Genomic DNA, 21,320 nt, shown 5'->3' on the forward strand with positions numbered 1-21,320 from the left:
CACCTAAGGGTTCTGATCAGGCTTGAGAAACCTCATAGTGGTCCTTCTGCTCAGAAATACACTCTAAGGCAATCCCTACTCCAAAGAATTTAGGATAGTAATACTGTTTAAGGACTGAGTTCAATGACTCAATCTGTCACAGCACAGATGAGTTTCAGCAGACCAAATGCCTCTTCAAAATCTTAATGTTTTTAGAAGTGATATATGCATGGAAATTCCAGTGAGAGCACACAAACCCTGACCTACATACAGAGGAATAAGCAAATACACATCTGAATCTGTGCACAAGCACTGGAGTTTTCACACATACATGCAAGCAAAGTACACAAAACCAAAACACCACCTTTTCAGAACGTGACCTCTGCAAGAATATGTACAGCAATGGCAGACCACCCAGAAGACACACTGAACAGAGCATGAGCACTTTGCTGCTTTTGGCAAAGTATTTCTATTCCATTTACTGGAAAAATTACTAGAAAGTAAGAACAAACAACTTGGTAAGGAACTCAAATCCTTGATGTACCAATCACATCCAATCGAAAATCAATGGAGAGCTGTCAGCTGATAAGTATTTCTGTGTTAACTCTGAATCATCTAATGAATAATACTACCAAGGAACTTCTTAAGAACAGCTCAGCTCTTAAAACTTATTTATATCATCGCTAGTCTGGTAAGACCAATTTGACACTAGGGAAGTTTGCTGCTACAGAAGAGTGTTCTGCTTTATACCAGCTTGTATCAGCAAAAGATTTACTTACTGAGTAGACCTGTCTGAGACATAATGTTCACCATTGTATATTTACACTGATAAACCATTTCTAGTTATGCCAAGGCATTATTATTTTCTCTGTCCTTTCTAAATCTAACAGAATCATAGAGAATTTTCAAAATCTAGCAATGGTCTTTGAACATTTTCTCTATTTATACTGAATCTGAAAAAGGATATTAATTTCAATTATTGAAAGGTACAGGTAATACTTAATAAAAAAGGAAAAATTACCTTTTTGCAATAGGTTTTTGGATGCCAGCCAGCATGTAAGCCTTAAAATTAGGTGGATATCCACTTATTACAGGAAAGACAACGTATCTTATGAGAGTGATGAACATTCAGGTATTCTCCTATTTGTAAACCAACTGACTAAAAAAAAAACCTGTGCACACTCTTAAAACATATCCCGTGAATTTTACTTTCTCTTATGTTAAATTTCTCAGTTTTTCAAGTTGCTTTTCTGCGGTGTCTTTGACATTTCTCTGTATTTGATTTCCATTTTATCTTCACTACTGCTTACTTCCCTGATAGAGAAGGTGTTTAAGGATTAAAATGCACAGATAAACTGTCGTAGTTGAAGTATCTAAGTAAAAAAGTATTCTAAAAGTCAAAAGACAAAGGCTAGCATAAAAACTTAGGCTACGCTATATAAAGTCAGTCAGGTTATGAACAGATTTATAGATTTTAGCAATGTGAAGGAAATGGTTATGTAAATACACACAAGTATTAACATCAAACTGTATTAAATTATGTAAACATACACATCTTCTGTGATCAATACAAACATCTCCTTGTCTCAGGACACTACTGCAGCATAGCTCGAATTTGTTTTGAAGTAGATTCATCATTCAGGTGTTTCGTAGTGAACCTAGAAATAACAAGTTAAAACATTTTATAAAACGAACAGGGATTAGAAAAGTTTGAAAACTTCACTACCTGTTTTTAAAATCAATGCATTTCAATTACACAGAAGAGAAACTTAGATGCTCCTCTCATCACTGATTACTGGAATTTAACTGTTAATAATCTGGTGCTCTTTATCTTCTATATACCTCTTGCAGTAAATTATTCCCTGTTAATAGGTGGAGAACTGTGGCTAAATCCTGGCTTATTCCTGCTTGCCATCCATCTATGACATTGTCATCATTCTGGGCTGAAATTACCTCTTTTTTTTTCTCTCCAGTTAAAAGCCTCAAAAGATTTAAGATCATGCAAATACATAAGAAATAAGGTAAATATAAAAGGACTAGGAATCTAGACTGAATTCTGGCATAATCTGTAAAACTAATTTTAAGAAGCTTTCTTAAATGCCCTGGGAGGACTGAAAAGCTTTAGTGTGCGGTTTTTGTTTTTTTTTTTACATTTAAGCCCAAGCATTCTCCACTGCTTACGTTTGTAGGAAGATAGATTATCACATAAGCTCAAAACACACCTGATCCCTGCAGGATTTAACTCCACATCAATTTTAATTCAAAGAAGACAATAAGCAAATACGGAGGTGCAGTTCTCACTCTATCCAAGCATTCAACAGCTACAGAATTCAGTACAGCTCTGAAAAACTTGGCACTAAGACTTCCGTGTCAGCTTAAAAAAATCAGACCATTGTGTCTTCCTTCCCAAAACAGCACCTTAAACTCTTAGCTACAGGATTGGGATTCAGGTTGCTGTTTTCCTGAATTTCAAAAAACAAACAAACAGGGTCATATTAAAAGGGAAAGAAGAATCTGAGAAACAAATTACGTGCTTCTAAAATGTTCTAGTTACTGGGGTATTTTATGTAACAAAGCATAGATATATTGTTTAACCTTTTTAGATAAGCTTTAGGCAATAAAGTAAGCCTTAAGTGTCTCTCAAGAACGACATTATGAGTTCCATTATTAATAGTGATTGCTTATTGAAGTGAAGTGACATCAACATAAATGAGTATTACTTAAAAAACCCCAGCTGATGAAGGCAAATCTGAAAGGACAATTTTCTTAATAAATCAGGCTTCTAAGGTGGAAAGTCTAAAATATAAAGAGATCTGGAAAAAAAATAAATTGGAATTTTTTATGGCTGAGTCAAACAACTATTCCGTAAGTACCTGAGAGCATTCAGAAGCCCTTCCACAGTGTCGGGTGGTTGTTCCTTTAAAACTTTTATGCATCCCTTCATCTGGGAACAGAAGCATGCCACTATTGAACAATAATATATAAATAGCACTAGCTGAAAACAAGGAAACATTTCACCATACACAGGCAGGTTTTTTCCCTATTGAGTGTTCATGCTGCTTTAGATGACACAATAAAAACATTATAACTTATGAAAAATTAAGTTAAAATGCTAACTTTTGAGAAAGCATTATCTACTTTAATAAGCATTTGTAGATAGTAAATTACGTATGAAATGCATATATATTTTATCTTGAACAAGATTTCTCCAACTCCAACTTAAAAATTATCAAGAACAGTTGATACAAGCTAAAAAAAAAAAAAAAAAGTTTTTTTAAGAAAATTCCATATCATTGTTGGCAACTATCAAAGAGATGTTTTAACTTTGACTTTTTTATATATACGTGCACACAAGGAAGTAATTTTCAGTATTCAGGTTTCATCTGGAAACCTAACTGGTGATAACTTATGATTTGTTTCATAACTAATTACAAATTTAATCTGATATAGGAAGTCCATGATGTTGATTTTAAACACCACATTGAACGAATGTGGTGTTTTCATCTTTGTGGAAACTGTAAAGCATGCCGAAACTGTCCAAATTTACAAAGGGAGAAATGAAACAGAAAAAGCAGAGAAAGAACTCCCTGTCTAGTCAATACAGAGAAATAAGGAATTCCTTTATCCTGTTCAGAATATATTTTCATATATAATAAGTCATGCTCCAGAAGTATCTATTTCTTCCAATTGTTAAGAAGATATCTAATAGTTAATGAGAAATCAGTCTAGATTAATTCCATTTTACTTAAAATGGCAGTTAAATCCGTGGATAAAGAACTGGCTGGATGGCCGCATGTAAAGAGTTATGGTAAACAGCTCAATGTCTATTTGGAAAGCAGTAACAAGCGGTGTGTTGTTCAACATCTTTGTCGGCGACATGGACAGTGGGATTGATGCACCCTCAGCAAGTTTGCCAACACCACCAAGCTGTGTGGCTCGGTTGATATGCTGGAGGGAAGGGATGCCATCCAGAGGGACCTGGACACGCTTGTGAGGTGGGCCAATGCCCACCTTAAGGTCCTTTCCAACCCAACGCATACTATGATTCTATGGTAAAGACATGGCAGATTCAAGATTTGAACCTCCTTATTTTCCAAGTCACGTTACAATGCTAAATCTAAAAGCTAGTATTTGCCGCTGAAGAGCAACTTGCCTTATTATGGAAGTGCATCAGGATGAAATACCTAATTGAGGTCACGGACTGTTAATTTGCCAATAAAAATTATGTGGAAAGTGTAGCTCAGCCTCCTGCACAATGATCAACCTAACAGTCTCTGATCCCTGCTCAGTTGGCTCGTATCTACCTGGAAGATAAAACTAGCTCTGCAAGTAGTGGAACAGAAATTTTCAGGTAGCAGCACATGTTTTGAAGTGACAGTTACTTTTAACTAGAGAAACTCAAGACTATATTCACATCACTAACTACAGATTTATATGCCCCATCAGATCAGATCAGAGCAGACCAGACCAGACCAACTCAAAGGGGATAAAAATTCAAACCATTCTTTTCCGGTTTTGTTAGAATCAGAATCCCTAAAATGTGCAAAAAATACAAGCTTTAAATGGAGTCTCTAGTCTTGAAAGACTAAGGAAAGCGTAATTTGTTCCACTGTTCCTGAATTCTCTTGGAACAGCTCCCAAGTGACTAGTTTGGTGAAAAGAATTGTTCTTCACAGTAAAACAAACTGATCATCTGAAATATTAGAAGATGTTTTTATTAGAAAAGAATCACTAAACTATTGAGGTGAATTAAGATTTGGGACCACGCAGCCATTTTTAAAAATTGGTTCATACATCTCCAGCCTCCCATTTGCAACTAGCTAACTTTCCTGTAAGGTTACAGGGTTTTAGGATAAATGTGAGAAACACATTAAAGACATCGTATATTTGGTCCTATCAAAATTTTACTTATGTTGTCTCTGTAGGCAAGAGACTGAATTAGCAATCAGGAAGTCTGCATTCAATTCCCAGGCTCTATCTGCTGCATGACCTTGAGCAAATCAATTCACCTCTTTGTGACATATCTTTCCCTCTGTAAAACAAAGTCAAAGAGGAGATGTGGTAAAATACTGATATCTGAGATGAAAAATGCTAACAAAGACTCAATGTTGTAACGTATGTATATATTTTATTTTCTTTTGAAGTAGACTCTCTTGTAAAGGGAAAGACTTAGCAGCTCTTTTTCATGAATAACAGCTTATTTCTGCTGAAAGATGAACTTTAGTTCCTAAAAACACATAGCAAAAATAAGAGTACTTTTTTGTGTGTGCTCGCAATATCTCAACTGAAAAAGTAAGGTTGATTTCCCTGTGACTGATCATGCCACAGCTAAACCTGAAGGCTCATTATCAACATTACAACAGTAACATTTCAGTTCTGTTACTTCAGATTTCAGACAAAACAAAGACAATGTTGAGTATCTGCTTATTTACAGCAGAACTACTGCCAAAGATGAGCATTTCAGCATAAATTATGTGATTAATAAGAAATTATGACCGTAGGACTTACTCCAGGGTAGGTGTGACACAAAATTATTTTAGTGTAACCATTCAGTTGGCAGGAAAACAGAGCTAACAAAGAAAAATGAGTATCTGTGTCTGGAAGAAAATACAAGGAAAAAACCCCTGATCTTTATTTTAATTTCAAACTAGCTGATATATATATATATATAAAGTATGCAGGTGAAGATAAATTAAATTAATTCAAAAGTAATTAAAAATTATTAATACAAAGTCATAAGCTTGTGTTTAAAAAGAGCTGCAGACTGCTTTTCTCTAATATACAGAGTATTAAAGAAAAGTCACTCTTACATCAATCTTTGATGTCTTTGAGAAAGCTCCCACAGGATGAACGTGATCATAGAGAATAATAACTCCCACCATTACTCGCATGCAGAACATAAGGGTCTCTTCACTGGTGAATCTACTTCTGTACTCTCTGGAAAACAGAACCAAAAAAAGAAGCAGTCTTGACTTTTTACTGGACAACTCTGCAAATTAAGACTAAAAGCACATGAAATCTAAACTAAAATTGTTCCTGAAGATGCGTCTTAGTAAGATTTTAAAGATCTCTGAATTGTGTAAGTCCTAGTCAATTTAGAATGCAAATGAAGATATGTAAACCTCTTCCAATACCCCTTTTACAGTTCAGATCCTCACCTCAGCAATATGCCTGTGATGCTGACTCCGCAGAAGACTTCCACAATTCATATGTGGATACGATAGAGACTGATCATACTTCTGTTTAACCTCAGAAACACAACATACTGGGACCTTAAAGGAAAGCTACTCTTTTTGCTCAAAGTCCTACTTTGATATGGTTAAGTGGGATCTAATTTCAGCAGCTACTAAATTCAGGGCTTCATATTGGTAAATCATAGCCATTGCTTTCTAAGTCCATAGGCAACTTCAAAAACACAGGTTCACTGAACATCTAAAATGTGGAGGCCTACAAAATAGGACTGTACTGAACTAATTCTAAAGAGTTTGTCTTTGACTTTTCAATTCCTAAATAAGAATACGGATGGCTCAGTTAAGAGCCCCTACTGGCTCTAATCCCTGAAACCATCACCAGGAAATGAAAAAATTACCTACAGTAGAGAAAAACAGAAATTCTAAAACCCAGAAAATATCACACTTTTTCTAATAAATATTTAGAATAGACAATACATAGATTTGTCTACTGTCATCCACTGGTTTTCAATTTAAAACTTCATTTTTTCACTTAAACGTACCATTAAAATACTAAAATCTGTACTGTACTACCTCTTAGTTTAGAACAACTTTTATTCTTACACAGCATCGTAACATGAACAGATTTAAAGGTTACAGACATTTTGATATTGAAAATGCCTGATTAGCCCACAGCTAGAACTAAATATCAGATAACCTTCTGGTACATGAATCACAACTTTCTGTTTCCCTACTTCTGCAAAAAAATGAGCTAACACATCAGTTACTATGATGTCCTGGGATTGACAGATGAGTCCTATCACCTACATACACTTGTCCAGAATTTCCGTAAACAAACATCATAATTTCAGGAATTCTGCCCTTTACATGGCACCACGAACAAATAATTCGAAGACAAGAAGACTGACTCTTATCTTGTGTGTGTTTTCTACTTAAGGAAACATCTAACCTCAAAATACTTGACTAAATGCATAGTTAAACAACAGTAAGCCCGCAGGTTCTATCTACACTATTAGATACAAACGCAACTGTACAGTTTCTATATGGATGAACTTTCTCATATCCAGAATAAGATGGCTGCATCCAAACAAGGTCTACTCAAATGATCTCTGAAACAGGCGCTGTGTATCATTTGCAAAAGCACTACTTGAAAGAGCCAAAATCTTTCCCGTATGTATGCTAATAACTGAGCAGCACGGGCAAACAAGAAACAGTAGTTGGCCTAAGGCCCTGTTAGAGAAGACAGAGATGCTGAAGCCTATTACACTACTTTAACCTTTTACTGAAAGGCAGGCTGACCACGTTAAGCTCTCCCTAAGAAAACCGAATGCTGATCCATGAAAAATATTACAAGATGGTTAAAATAGGAGGCAAGGCTTTCTAATATACTTTTCTGTACACAAAGGTCATGGCTCTGTATATAAACATGCTAGCAACTTAAGGTAAACATACAGGAATTCATTTGGAAAAAACTGTGTTTATCCCAGGTGGTTACTTAAAATACAATATAAAATTCTTTCATACAAGAAAAACAAGGTAAAACTTACGGTGTTTCCAACATGACTTTACATACACTAGCCATAGTACTTAGACAGTCCGTTGTATTTTCAATTGGTAATGTTTTGTTCTAGAAGGGTAAAAAACAGCGAAGGTTCAGTAAACCATCTTGTAAAATTAAAATCAAGAATGTCTGTGTTAGACCTTTTCTACCCCATTACCTACTTCTGATACAAAATGTGTAGTTGCATTACTGAGTGTTTTCAGCATTGGCGTGGCTTCTGCATAAAACAGGGACATTCTATTGGCCATTTCATTGTTTACTTCATTCTCAATGTCTAGCTGGTGAAAACATGAGAAAAAATAGTCAGTAAAACTCTTCTTTAAATCTTGCCGGCAGCAAGAAAAAGACACAGTACATGATCATGTCAGCAAGCAGATTGTTGCACGAATAGTTCAACTCTATTTGCTGATTAATTCTCAGTGTGAAGGACAGAACATGACAGCTAGCAAATCAAAAGAAAAAACACTACCATAAATGGCATAAATGCATACTGACAAATACCTCAGTGTGAACAGCAGATCAGATTTGATTTACTTACATGCATGTTGTTTATTCTGTTGCGACTTATTGTCCGTCTGTAGTAACTGAAGTCATTCTGAATTGCTGGGTTTCTCATCTTTGAGGAAGAAAAATAGAAAACAATCAGTTTTGGTCCAAAATACAAAGAAAAAATCAGCATGTATTAAAAGATTTTATTAACCTTAAGTTCATCAAAACGAAGAGTAAAATGTAAGATTTCTGCAAACTCTTTTGCTAGAGCCTGTTCCCGTTCCAGGTGCTGAGTTGGAGTATACGGTGGGCACGTCAAGGACTCCAATAAGCTCTGCAGGGCTTTCTCTGAATAAAAATCAGAAGCACAAATTCTATTCAGTCCACATTATGAGACATTTTAAGTACCTATACTTTTTGTTTGAAGGGAACAAACCCTCCAAACAAGCAGAGCCCTAATGGAAATGTTTTTTCTTACTATTCTGAGAAACGTTAGTCAGACACCTGCCTGTTAAGGCTGTCTGCCATTTCATCTCAATTCTCTATCAGTGAGTTCTTTTCTCCCTTTTACCACCCTTTATCTGGGTTCCCCACCAAAAATTCTAGCGAAAGCATTTTTATTGCATTCAGATAGTCAACTCTTTCTCTTTCATCTTTCCCAATTAGCCATCAGTTCAGTATAGGGATTATTCTGGCATCTCTGTTACTAAAAGTGTACTCTTAGGCACTCATAGCAATTTAATTCAGCTCCTGCAGCTATAAGCACTAGCATAACTCAAAGAAAGACTTAATAAGCAGGATGCTGTAGAAGAACTCCCTTGCATTGGGAGCTCTCCCACTTCTTATATACATTTTGCATACTGGTTCTCTTCCAGAGTCCTAATTCAAGGAGTAATTACACCATGTTTTGGGTTTGTAGGGATGAAAAAGTGTAAAACATGCCCGACTTCGGGTTTTCACTGGGTGAGAGAGATTATTAATACCCTTTCTCCCTTTTACCCCTGTTTTTAAAACGTCTCAAAATGTTATTATTTTACATTCCTTTTAAAACTCTGAAGTATCCAAATTACAGAAAAATAAATTCCATCACTACAGTACGGAATACTGAAATGCAGAGAGTGACAGGCACCAGAGAAAAACTACAGTTTTATCACATTCTTTACTTGTACTGTAGAGAATACAGATTAATTTAAGTGACAAACTAACAAACTATGATAATTTTGAAATTAAATTAAGATTAAAAATATGCCTTGAAAAATTTAATTGCAGTTAAATGTTCATATCAAACAGAAATAATAGTAAGCCTTTAAAAGGCTGTGGAAAAAGAAACTTCCTATTTCTTTATATATAGAGTAGCCTAATAAACAGATATACTAAATCAGGGCTCACCTAATCTGAGTGAAAACTCATAGAAGCGTTTCAGCCTCACAACCAGAGGACATACTGAATTCCATGCCTTTTCTTGCAACTGGATATCATTGGGGTTTTGTATTGCCTGAAATGAAAATATTACTGTAAAAGAACTGTGGTATATAAATAACAAGCAAAAGGTGGTTCGGAATTTTTCGACCATAGTATTTTAGAAAGTAGGTACTGTAAAACACAGAGCAATGAAGAGAAATTACACTGCACAGGAATAGGAAATTAGTAAGACAAAAAAATGCTATGTTTTCTACCTTTCCTCTGCCCCGTAACATACTGATATAAAATTATTCATTCCTATGCACCACTATATACAGAAATATGTTTTAACATATTCTTTTGGGAACAATACTGTCATAGAAGCATCAGGTAACACCTTTTGTATGATTACGGCTTGCAAAAATAGCCTTTTTTTAAAGGTTTTGATGCTTTTGAAATCTTCAACATACTCAGGTTCTCAAGTAACCAACAGCTCATGCTAACAGTAACTGTGAAGCTGATGCAGAAAAATGTTTGGTTAGCTGAGAGAAATCACAGAATCATAGTATGGTTTTGGTTAGAAGGGACCTTAAAGATCACCCAGTTCCAACCCCTTTGCCGTGGACAGGAACACCTTCCACTAGACCCGGTTGCTCAAAGCCCCGTCCAACCTGGCCTTGAACACTTAAATTTTAAGCTACAGTTCAGAACTGTACTTTGGGACCAGTTTCACAGAATAAGATGCCTGTAAAGTGGATGTAAAGTTATAATTTATTGTAGTTCATTATTTCACTTACACGGAAAAACTGCTATTTACAACCTCTTTATAGTGTATTTCTGACATCTGAGGATTTTCTTCCACATACTGAACTTGGACTTCTACCATGAGATATATGAAATGAGGTATACGAAATAGCACTTTTAAAAGTGAAAAATAATACTAATTACTAATAGTAAGCTTAAAAAGTAAAAAAAACCCAAACATTTAATGGCTTCACATTAGGGCTTTATATTCAATGGTACACATAATTTTTATAATCTGTAAAGTATTTTCTAAATTTTCAAATAGGCTTGAGAGGCGGGCCTGTGCAAACCTGATGTTCAACAAAGAAATGATTCCTACTCTGCTCTCCTGAGACCCCACCTGCAGTACTGTGTTCAGCTCTGGGGCCCCCAACAGAAGAAGGACACGGACCTGTTTGAGTGGGTCCAGAGCAGGCCACAAAGATGATCAGAGGGTTGGAGCACCTCCCACATGAAGAAAGGCTGAGAGTTGGGGTTGTTCAGCCTGGAGAAGAAAAGGTTCCAGGGAGACCTTAGAGTAGCCTTCCAGCATCTCATAGGGCCAACAAGAAAGCTTGGAGAGGGAGTTTTTATTAGGGCCTGTATTGATAGAAAGAGGGGTATTGGCTTTAAACTGTAAGAGGGTAGATTACCTCAGATATAAGGAGGAAATTCTTCATTAGGAGACTGGTGAGGCATAGGAACAGACTGTGCCAGGAAGTTGTGGCTGCCCCATCCCTGGAAGTGTTCAAGGCCAGGTTGGACGGGGCTTTGAGTAACCTGATCTGGTGGAAGGTGTCCCTGCCCACGGTGTTGCAACTAGATGATCGTTAATGCCCTTTCCAACCCAAACCATTCTATGACTCTAAATCATAACATTTCATAGAATGTGCTTGGATGTAGAACAGAAGCAAGGAACACACTGAGTTTTGCTTGATTTTGCTTCTAAAGAACTGTCATTAGCAAACATACATCTCTAATTTCTTGTCCAGCTCCTTTGTACGCCTGAAGGTCTGCAAGCATACTTTCCGAGTCCTGTAAAACTGCACTGATCTGATTCCATACCTCCCTTTCTCCATCCGTGGGCTGTGCATCTAAGAAACAGAAAAGCAAATGCACAAAGTCAAAGGTAGCTGCAATACAAAGGGCAAGATTACTCAATTCTACTTAACATTATATCCAGCTTGACTATGTGTAACTCCATTTTGATGTGTTTTTATAAATGATAAAATTATACTGCACTGATACTCTGCTTACTTTCAAGTTTATGCTTTCTACAGCAAGGAAGGAAAAACAGTACGTTTTTTGTATACTCTGCCTCATAATGACTCTTCTCAAAACGCAGCATTTTAAAGTGAAGCAGTATCATAAAGCAATGTTACTTGAAAATAGATAATGCATCAATCCTTTAGGAAAAATGTCCCTCTTTCATGAGCTCCACAGCTCAATCACAAAGAATTGTTCACTTTTCTTGCAGCTTGGGGATAACATCAGCCTTTCAGAGGATGGAGCAGTAGGATATTATGCCACTTTGACTTTCCTCCAGGCTTCCTTAACAAGAGTAATTTATTTCTCCTTTTATATAAAATAGATACAGTACTGTTACAAATAAACATTTTTCTTATGTCAGAGATCAAAAAAAACAAAAATAAATCCAGCTCTGTCAATGATCAGTTTTCAGGGTGGGATTGACCTGTAGACCTTTACTGTTCAGAGAAATGACATTTGGAAGTAGATCAATTTTCCCATTCAAATTCCATCCGATGGGATTTTCACAGCAATGTCACACCAGGGAGTGATGTTATCCCTAGAACACTGACATGCTAGACATCTTCTACATTCTCTTGCTTTACAACATCAAGATGACTGGCACTGACTAGACTGGATGACCTACGTATAGAGGTGTAATCAGTATTTGTAGAAACAATCATTGTCCCTGAAGATTTCTGCAGAGACACTTCCCCCCCACCCCCCCTAAATGTGTATTTGCACATAAAGAGAGATTTCTAATTATTATGGAATAAAAAAATACTTTGAAGATGAATCTGAGGACTTAAGGGCTACTTGTTTGAATTAAAGGCAATGAGATATCTTCAGTTCAAAACACACCAATTAAGAAGAGCTACTGTATACATCTCAACATTAATAGACAATAAATTGAAAAGTACTTTTTCTATTTAGTCTTCTCACTGTCATCAAGAAATAAGACACAGTTTTCCACCCATCTTTCATAACTGAATTTATTTACCCACCCCCCATTAGAAACAAATGAACCACTACACCTTGGAGAGTATGGAAAGAGCAGCATTCTCTCCATGACACTTCAGGTTAGGACAATTTGTTTCAATATCTCAAGTTATCTAGGGTCCTCACATGAATGAGACACAAATGGCTGAGATTTACACATAGCTCTGAAGAAACTAATACTTAAAATCTTTCTTATATTCCTCTGTCACAGTGAGTCCCATGAGATTGGGCACATGAAACAATCTGATTTGACTTGCTTTATTATGGAAGTTTTCACTGATCTTGTTTAAAAGACAGAACACGTGAAAGTAAAAATAAGCTAGGCTTACTCAGCTGGGTTTTATATCCAAAATACTTCACATTACTACAAAATAAAACAAAACAAAACAAAAAAAAAAAAAAACCCACACAAAAAAAAAAAACAACCCAGGGAAAGTAGCACCAAAGGGAAAAACTGTCCCTAACAGGAAAATCCCAGCTGGGACACAGCTGTTGAACCAACCTATTAGTCTAAGTTTACAGTGTTACTGACTGGTTCTTTCCCCAAGCTGCAAGAAATCTCATTTATACACTGTAAGGGGTCTGTCACCTTGTGATAAAGAAACAAAACAGTAAATGCATCTGAATTTAATAGAGAAAGTAATCTTGCTGAACAGTTACATAGCATATAACAACAGAGCAGGGGAAGATAGTTGTCACTTATAAATCAGTATCTATATTTTAATAGTTAAATAAAAGTTAAATTAAATAACATTTTCAGTGAATATTAAGACACAAAAGAGTAAGTTATTTATTAGTACAGTCGATAAGTGTAAAATTTGCATGTTCAGGTCACCTGAAGCATGGGTTGGTTAACAAGGTAGTTCTAAGTTACTTTTTACAATTTATTTACTTTAAAAAATGTTAGCCTCTAATAGAAATCTTAACACTATAGACAGTTCAGCACTTTGGAACTTAAAAATTACTTTTATTAAAATCCCCTGTTGTTAGTCTTTTTAAAATTATCCCAGTTCATCTTTTAGAAGTTGAGGGAAAGTTGAGTATTTGAAACCCACTGAGCTTTCTGTAGGATCCCAGCACCTGGGGAAGTAGGAGCAGGAGGAAGGTAGGTGGGTGGAAAAGGGAAAGAAAGGGAAGGCAGAGGAAGAGGGCTGCAAAAGCTACAGAGCAACAGGCTTAGCTTGCATATGCAGAAGCAGTTTATATTAATGCTGAAAGTGTTTAGCTTACAAATAAGGATTGGGAGACGATTCAGGCTTTTAAAAAAACCCCATGCATCATACTTATGAAATATATGTTATGCAAACAGATGTTCTGATAAGATCACGGCCATATTTCAAAAGGGATTTATATGAAGATCTTGCCAAAAATGGTCACCTAAAATACCTGTAATCAATCACTTTGAAAAAGATCTCATCTTACTGTCAACAATAATAGTAACTGCAGAAACAACAACTAAAAGGAATACAGATTTCTTCATGACAGATCTTGGCTTTTAAGATTGTTTTTCTACTCCAACAAAACCAAAACCTGTTTCCCTGTTCTGAGTAAAAAAAATGCCATTCCTGAACCACAGCATGGAACCACTGCTTGGCTGTGCTCTCCTCTTACCCCATACCAGCATAGAACCAGCATGCACTTAAGCAATTTGAGCCAATTATACAATAAAACCACAGGCACCGACTAATCCACATTGAATGCAAGCTCTCTCAATAATATGTTATCAAAATCACCAGACTTAACTGCATTTCAAGTCTGAGTTTTGAGTACTCATGATTAGCATTCAGAGTACACTGTCTTTAATAAGACAAATAGGAAACCCCTTCACTTTTGCCTAAATTTTTCTAAAGCGAACCCTAAACCTGACAACTAAATGAATCCTCTAACAAATTAATTCAAGAGTCAGACCAGGCTTGACTCCTCCATATACAGATTCTAGCAGCAAATTTTCACTTCGAAAGCAAAAATTTTGTCTCTGGGAAGAAATGCAATTTCATTGGCTTCATCAGAAATAATCAGGATATGACAATTCATCCATTCCACGAACAAATGCTCTCTTTAACCTTTACTTTATTCAGTGTTTTGGATGGGGCTTCAGACTTCCAGAAGCGGGGAAAGCTGGAATCACTACAATCCACTTGTGGATGCATTAAGTATTTCAGGTGCCTGGTGGGTGAGAATGTGGAATCATCATTCTTTTCTTAGAAAAATACCTGTACTCAGTTTTGTTTTCTCCTACTCCCCCCAACCCCCTCAAAAAATAAAAACAACAACAAAAAACCTAACAGTTTTTTAAACAGTTTTGAGTTTGCATTTTTCACCAAGTGAAGAATTCAAAGAAACAGAAACTGCAATGTAGGTAATACATTAGTACTCATAGGACAAGATTAAATATAAGAAGGATATGAAGCCTTTATCAATGCAAAATCAAGTATAATATCCAAGTAATTGATCTGTATGAAAAGGTAAGATAGTACTAAAAAGTGCATCCAACCCACACCCCCTTTCTGTATTTGAAATGCAGACTAGAAGCACAGAACGTTTTTCTCCCCCTCAGTCAAACTGTCTGCAGACTAGGATTCCCACGGAAGCTGGTTAGTGGTTGCATTTCAGTGAATGTGGAATCATATCTGTCAAAAACACATCATACCCTCCTGGCCTCAACAGCCTAGCAAAAGAATAGCAAATAAAACAAGATGCTTTCCAGGCTCTGCTTTCAGCTGTTCTTTTTCTGTCCACTGCTGAAGGTGGCTAGTAATTCCACCAGACACTGACAGCAAGTTACGAGAGCAGTATGTCTGTTTTACTGTGTAATGTTAAAGTCCTATTTCAGGTTTGTCACCATGGCAATGATTTTTCCTATTCAATCTGGGAAAAACTAGACAAAAAGCTAGTTTATGTCCTCAGAAAAGACAAAAGGGATTACAACTACACTGAATAATGCTTTTTAGAGGGTATCAGAACCTGCTACGCTCCATACATTAAAAAAGAATAGTAGTATGTAGAAAGAGTATCCTATCCAGTCTACAATGGATTTTTGAATCTAAGCTTTCTAAACTAGCTATAACATACTGAAGCTCCCTAAATTGTTAATACTTGCTACAGGCATGGTGCTGTGCCAGGGATATCAGTGCCAGGCTTCAGCTGTGTGACAGAAGTGGACAGGCTTCTCTGTGACTGAGCCATTGCTTCTTGCTTAGGACACTCCCTACAGCACAGGAGACAAGAGTTTATCCTCCTGCTGGCTGGGTACAGACTCCACCTCCATCCTTGCCACCTGCAGAACGAGGGTATTAATACCCTATTACGCAAAAAGCGGGCAGTTGCTCTGCTGCCAGACATGTTCTAATCATAAGAGACTTTTAATCATACATGGACAACGATAACTGAAAATTTCATTAGTATTTCTGGGGATGGAAAATCCTAGAAAATAATTGCCCTTGACTGTTGGGAGTAAAAGGGGGATTAAATCAGGATCAGGTAACAAGCCTGCCTAGCTAACGTTTAGGAAAAAAGGGAACCTACTCAGTTTAAGGTTACAGAGTTCGGTCTTATAAAAGGCATTTGTATCTGAGGAAAGGACGGTACTGAAGGTGTCACTTAAGGACACCTTCTCCCAATAATCTGTAAGCTTTAGTATTTTAACTAAAAAAAAAAAAAAGTTGTTACCTCAACCATCAAAGTATTTCCAGGAATTCATGTGGAATTACTTATTTTGCCTGAAAAGGGCCCTCTATGGGCAACAGTAATTTGACAGTAGATTTTCTGCAAAAAAAGAGCACTTGTAAACTACTATGGAAAGAACTTCAAATAGCCAGAATTAATTTACCTGTGAGCATTTTAAACAAGGTCAAAATCTAAAGAACAAAAGAGTTCTTGAACTGACAAAACCAATTTCAAGAAGATTTGTCCTATGGGCTCATGAAATGCTGACATCCACAGACTCTCAAGACTTGCCATCCACTCACTCTTCCTAACATTATTTTTCAGTTGAGAGCTAAGAAGGTATTAAGGTAAAGTAAGTGCTATATAATCAATCCAGTATGTAGCGTTTTGATTAACAATACCTATACCGAGATAGAAGTGCAAAACTGCAATACAGCTCACTTTCTGGGAATGAAGAGATTCTTTTTCTTTACATTAACCTTTCAGTAGATCTTAAAAAAAAAAAAGAAAAAAAAAAAAAAGTAATCTGGCTGAGTGCAGATAGTTTGCATTTCACCTCAAGGAAAAAGATTTTTCACCTGCCCAGGAAAACACTATTCTCCGTATCACTCTCTGAAGTTAGCACTGTTCCAATTTGTCCTTGTTAGCTTTCAAGGATGGACTGAATGAATCTTTAAATTGCTTCTCTTTGCACAGATCCAGGGTAACTGCCTAACTCTGAAATGATTACTGAAGATCATACAGAACTGCTTTTGCTATACCACATTAACTGAAACTAATGCTGGGTTCAAGCTTTTTAAAGTATGACCATGGGTTTACAAAACATGGTTCCCCATCTGTAATGAAGAAGAATGCTAGTAAAAGATGTCATACGAATTGCAACTAATGATATAGATAGCTGCAGGAAATAGGGGAAAAAGGAGATAATTTTAAACATTTTTTTTTTTTTGGTAGCCCAAACTTTTCTAGTGAAAAATTAAAATAGCTATTAAACCCCCCAACAACTGGAAAGTGAAATTTGAAACTTCTTTTACTTTCATGATTTTTGCTCCTCTTCAGTTACAGTGCAAGGCAGATTTTGAAGAAAAAAACCCACAAGTTTGAATTAGGTGAGAAAATCAAATTTTTCTAAGTTCTCTTTCTACCTTCCCATTTTTCAAAACCTCAAGATTTGCACAGAAGAGCTGTATTGAAGGGACTAAGGCTAAATATAAAAAACCTCAGGCTGGTGAAAAATATTTAAGAGAAAAGTGATCACGCAAATGAAGAAAAGCAACTTGTAATTAAGTATATTTTAAAACAAACACAAAACCCAATAATGGCATTTTTCAAAAGATGCAATGCCAGACTGTCCTCCTGGAGAACAGTAATTCACAGTAATTTTTTTTGCACAGAACAACTCATTCTTACAATATATTGCATATAAAACGCCTGCTAGTTAAGGGTAATAAGGGAAAGCAATCAAATAAAAACCTACTATGCTGACCTTAACGTGTAGCTTCAGGACCGACCTAAGGCACCTAAATCCATACAACTGCTTGCCATCCTCTCCTGCATTTCTGTTCCCATTCACATGGTCACACTGGAGCTCTTCCAGCTGTGCCACATCACCCTGACCTGACTGTAAGAGTATTTAGTAGGTGGAAAAGAAAGGTAAGGTTGCAATTTGGGAGGAGTGTATGTATGTGTGTTTAATACCTAGTTCTTACTATGTTCATTTTCCCACATGGCTATTATTCATGATGGGTGGAATTGTGTGTTTGTACATTTCAAATCTAGCATAAGGAATAAGACTATGTGGCAAAGCATCACCCATGGGATCTCTCTTTTGGAGCAGCACTGATTAAATCAACTGTCAAATGAAGTTAACATGATATTGTTTTTCCACTTTCTTTTCATATATATACTTGTATCACTTTTGATGAACACCAACCCATACAGCCTCTGATTTCTGAGGCACAGAGACAGGTGCTACCTGTTGTACTCCTGCGTACGAGGAAAAAGGCTGTTTCTGGTTTTTATAAGCAGTATTTGTGTGGCACATTGTGCACATAGCAGGAAGAAGTACGTTACACACCCTCCTTTCAGGTATAATACATACCAAAGGACGAGCAACAAAAAAAAACCAACCCAACAAACCAAACCCAAAACAGGACAGGAGTATCCAGAACCTCTGTAAACATTTCAGAAGTAGTACTGGCAGATACACTTTGAGATTTCAACTTACAGCTAATGAAAAAGTGCACAAAAAGTAGAAAGCAATATGCTGATGCAAGTAACAAAATAGAGTAGACACATCAACTCCACATACCCCTTATTCTCTGAATGGCCAACTGTAGCGATCACTTTCATCCATGAACTTGAACTGAAAACTCAGGCCACAGAAAGTCCGTCACATGCCCAGCAAGCATGCAAGCAGGCTGTTATCTACATCTGTTCTTTTACAACGTATGATGGCTAATCAAAGGAGACCGAAGCACACAACTACAGAGCCTTCAGTCACATCCCTTCGATACAGATTTTGTGCCATAAAAAACTTCAGAACTTTATTTCCCAAGTAAATAATTTTAACCTTTCACTCAGGATCAAGAAACTAACTGAAATTTGGAGATGAGTTTTGTTCCTCTCTAGGTAGACATACCTGACTAGTGTGCCCACGTTCTTGTACAAACTCCTGGTCACTTCCTGTGGGAGAGGGTGCTTCACCCCATTCAGCTCTTGGCAATGCACTTTTGGGAAACAAACCAAACAAACTTTGCTGCCAAGGCAATAAACCAGATATATTACCCTCTTACCACCACCTCCAACTCCACCAAGGCTTCCCACTGCCAGACCTCCTGTTCCTGCCAAGTCTGTAGCCTGGGTCAGCTGTACTTTCTTACCAACCAAGACATGATGGAGCTCATTAAACCTGGAAGCTTAGAGCAGCTGAAAACCTTCATAATAGCTTGGCAAAGCTACAGAGCACTACCAAAGCCTTCAAATGTTTGATAGAAAAAAAATAAAAATGTGGTGATTTGGATAAAGGTTTGACACCCTGGGTTTACAATAAAATTCTCAAATGATACAGGAAGAAAAAGGGACACAGCTCACAGTACCTTCTCTTCAACCCAAACCAACCTATTAACTTTTTTTCATAATTTAAAACTGATTCTTCATAATGAGGTAAATAACATCTAGATGAAAAGATTAAGATATATGCAAAGCTATAGTCATACACTCCAGCTCTCATCCAAGAAAGCATGTTTGAACAACTTCATGAGGAATGTGTTTAAACGACTTTTTGAATCAGTGCTTCAGAGTGTGTAAACACACACAATTGTGTATCATGTCAGTAACTTTTTTTCAGAAAAATAATTCAGGAATAAGTGATTCAAGAAAACTTTCAAGGTGATAAAATGTGTGCCTAATAACCTGAAATTGTCTCTTAAACCACACTTCAAAACAAAGTTATTTTAAAAACACTAGCTTCATTCAAAAGCTTTTTTGTTGAATTTTTTTTAGAATAAAGGTATTAAGAGACAAAACATCACACACTATTAGCATTTTAAATAAGAAGCATTTCATGTAAGTAGTGAAGTAAGATTAAACCCATATTTAAGGATTTGATGACCAGTTTCCAAGACAATGTCTATAAGTACATGCAGGGAAACTGCAACCAGCAAAAGTGAAATAGCTTTGAATCAGATATAGATGTGACAAGGGAATTAGAATGCAGAACACTGTTTTGCAAACTGATAACCATGCAATTAAGAGAGATGCAATCAAGCACATACACTTTGACCACTTCCCTTCTTTTCAGAAACTGTAATAATCCCAGTTAAATCATCACTTAACCAGGCAAAAGTTTTCCACCTCCACTGCTTATACTTTTTCAGCTTTTTATTTCTAACATATATGTCCATTCAAGGAAGCAACATAAATTTTTTTTTTAACTGATTTGTTAAAGAAAGCTTAGGTCAAGTTCATTCATATCTAAATTTAACAATGGCTCAGGTTTTGAAACTAATTCAAGGTAAGGTCTTACTTTCATATCTATCTTTCTGCCCCTTCTCTGCTCAGAATGAATTAAAGTAATTCTGTATGGCTTCTAAAAAACAAAAAGCAATGTTCAGTTGAAGTGTAATTTGATTTGTTTGCAAATCCCTTTTGAATTGCTTTATGATGCGTAAGCGCATGCAGTTTATTAGAAAATAAGGCAAAGAAGGCAAGCCAGGCAAGAAGCTTTGCTCACTTTCAAAGTCAAGGAAAAAATTTGGCCCCTGATCAAGCTCTGTGCAAGTGAGAACTTTTAAAAGATTTCCCATTTGGTTCCTGAAAAATAGAAAAGGAAGAGAAAAGGATTCCTGAGTGAACAAATGGTTTTAAAGACAAGGACTTGGACAGATTGGTTGTGCTGGAAAATACACACTGCAAGCAATCAGGTTTTAAAAGTTTTTCCTCAGTTTGCTGTTAAGTCAGAGAAAAGATTCTCTCATTGTCTTGTAATTGTTTGAACTTACTTTCAAAATCCAGGAAAAAATGTGGATAGTTTTCAATTTCCCTGGTAAGGACCTTAAGAAGATTACCCATCCCAGCAAACCTAGTAAATGCAACAAAATCGTAAACGGTTATATAGGTAAACTTAGAATACGTAAGGGCTTGACATGGTCTGCATGATATATTAAAAATTTTGGCAAGTTCTGGACCATTTTGATGGTAAATTCTGTAATATTGATGTATAGGAACAGAGAGACTATGACCTTGGATAAGTAAGAGAAATAATTCCACTCATCACATTGGAAATGAAATGTTACATAGCAACACAGAACAAACAGATATTTATGAATTTTTTAGCCAGAAAGGCAAATTCAGAACTATATCTGAATTTGTGAATCCTCTAAATTGCTGGATTCAAGATGACTGCATACCATTCCAGGGTAAAAAATGAGGTCTTAATCCTTTGTTTGTATGTATTCGTGAAAATAATTAAATTTAAGGGGGAGAAAAATCTGTTTCTAATC

General features: G+C 36.3%; 1 protein-coding gene across 2 annotated transcripts; it reads right to left on the reverse strand.

Annotated features, from left to right (window-relative positions):
• Nucleotides 1-1,074: 1,074 nt before the first annotated feature.
• On the reverse strand, nt 1,075-20,900 carry FAM49A (family with sequence similarity 49, member A). Of its 2 annotated transcripts, none has more exons than XM_010024814.1 (10): nt 20,820-20,900; nt 11,377-11,498; nt 9,610-9,715; nt 8,432-8,568; nt 8,270-8,347; nt 7,893-8,009; nt 7,718-7,797; nt 5,790-5,916; nt 2,853-2,923; nt 1,075-1,637 (listed from the first exon to the last, which is right to left on the reverse strand). In XM_010024814.1, exons 1-10 carry the CDS (start codon nt 20,887-20,889, stop codon nt 1,574-1,576), a joined length of 972 nt encoding a protein of 323 aa, XP_010023116.1. In that variant the 5' UTR covers nt 20,890-20,900; the 3' UTR covers nt 1,075-1,573. The 2 variants fall into 2 exon arrangements, with proteins under 2 accessions (XP_010023116.1, XP_010023114.1); XM_010024812.1 differs by lacking the exon at nt 20,820-20,900 and adding an exon at nt 20,552-20,624.
• Nucleotides 20,901-21,320: the final 420 nt, after the last annotated feature.

This window comes from Nestor notabilis, unplaced genomic scaffold (assembly GCF_000696875.1).
Source record: "Nestor notabilis isolate BGI_N333 unplaced genomic scaffold, ASM69687v1 scaffold8112, whole genome shotgun sequence".
Taxonomy (NCBI): domain Eukaryota; kingdom Metazoa; phylum Chordata; class Aves; order Psittaciformes; family Psittacidae; genus Nestor; species Nestor notabilis.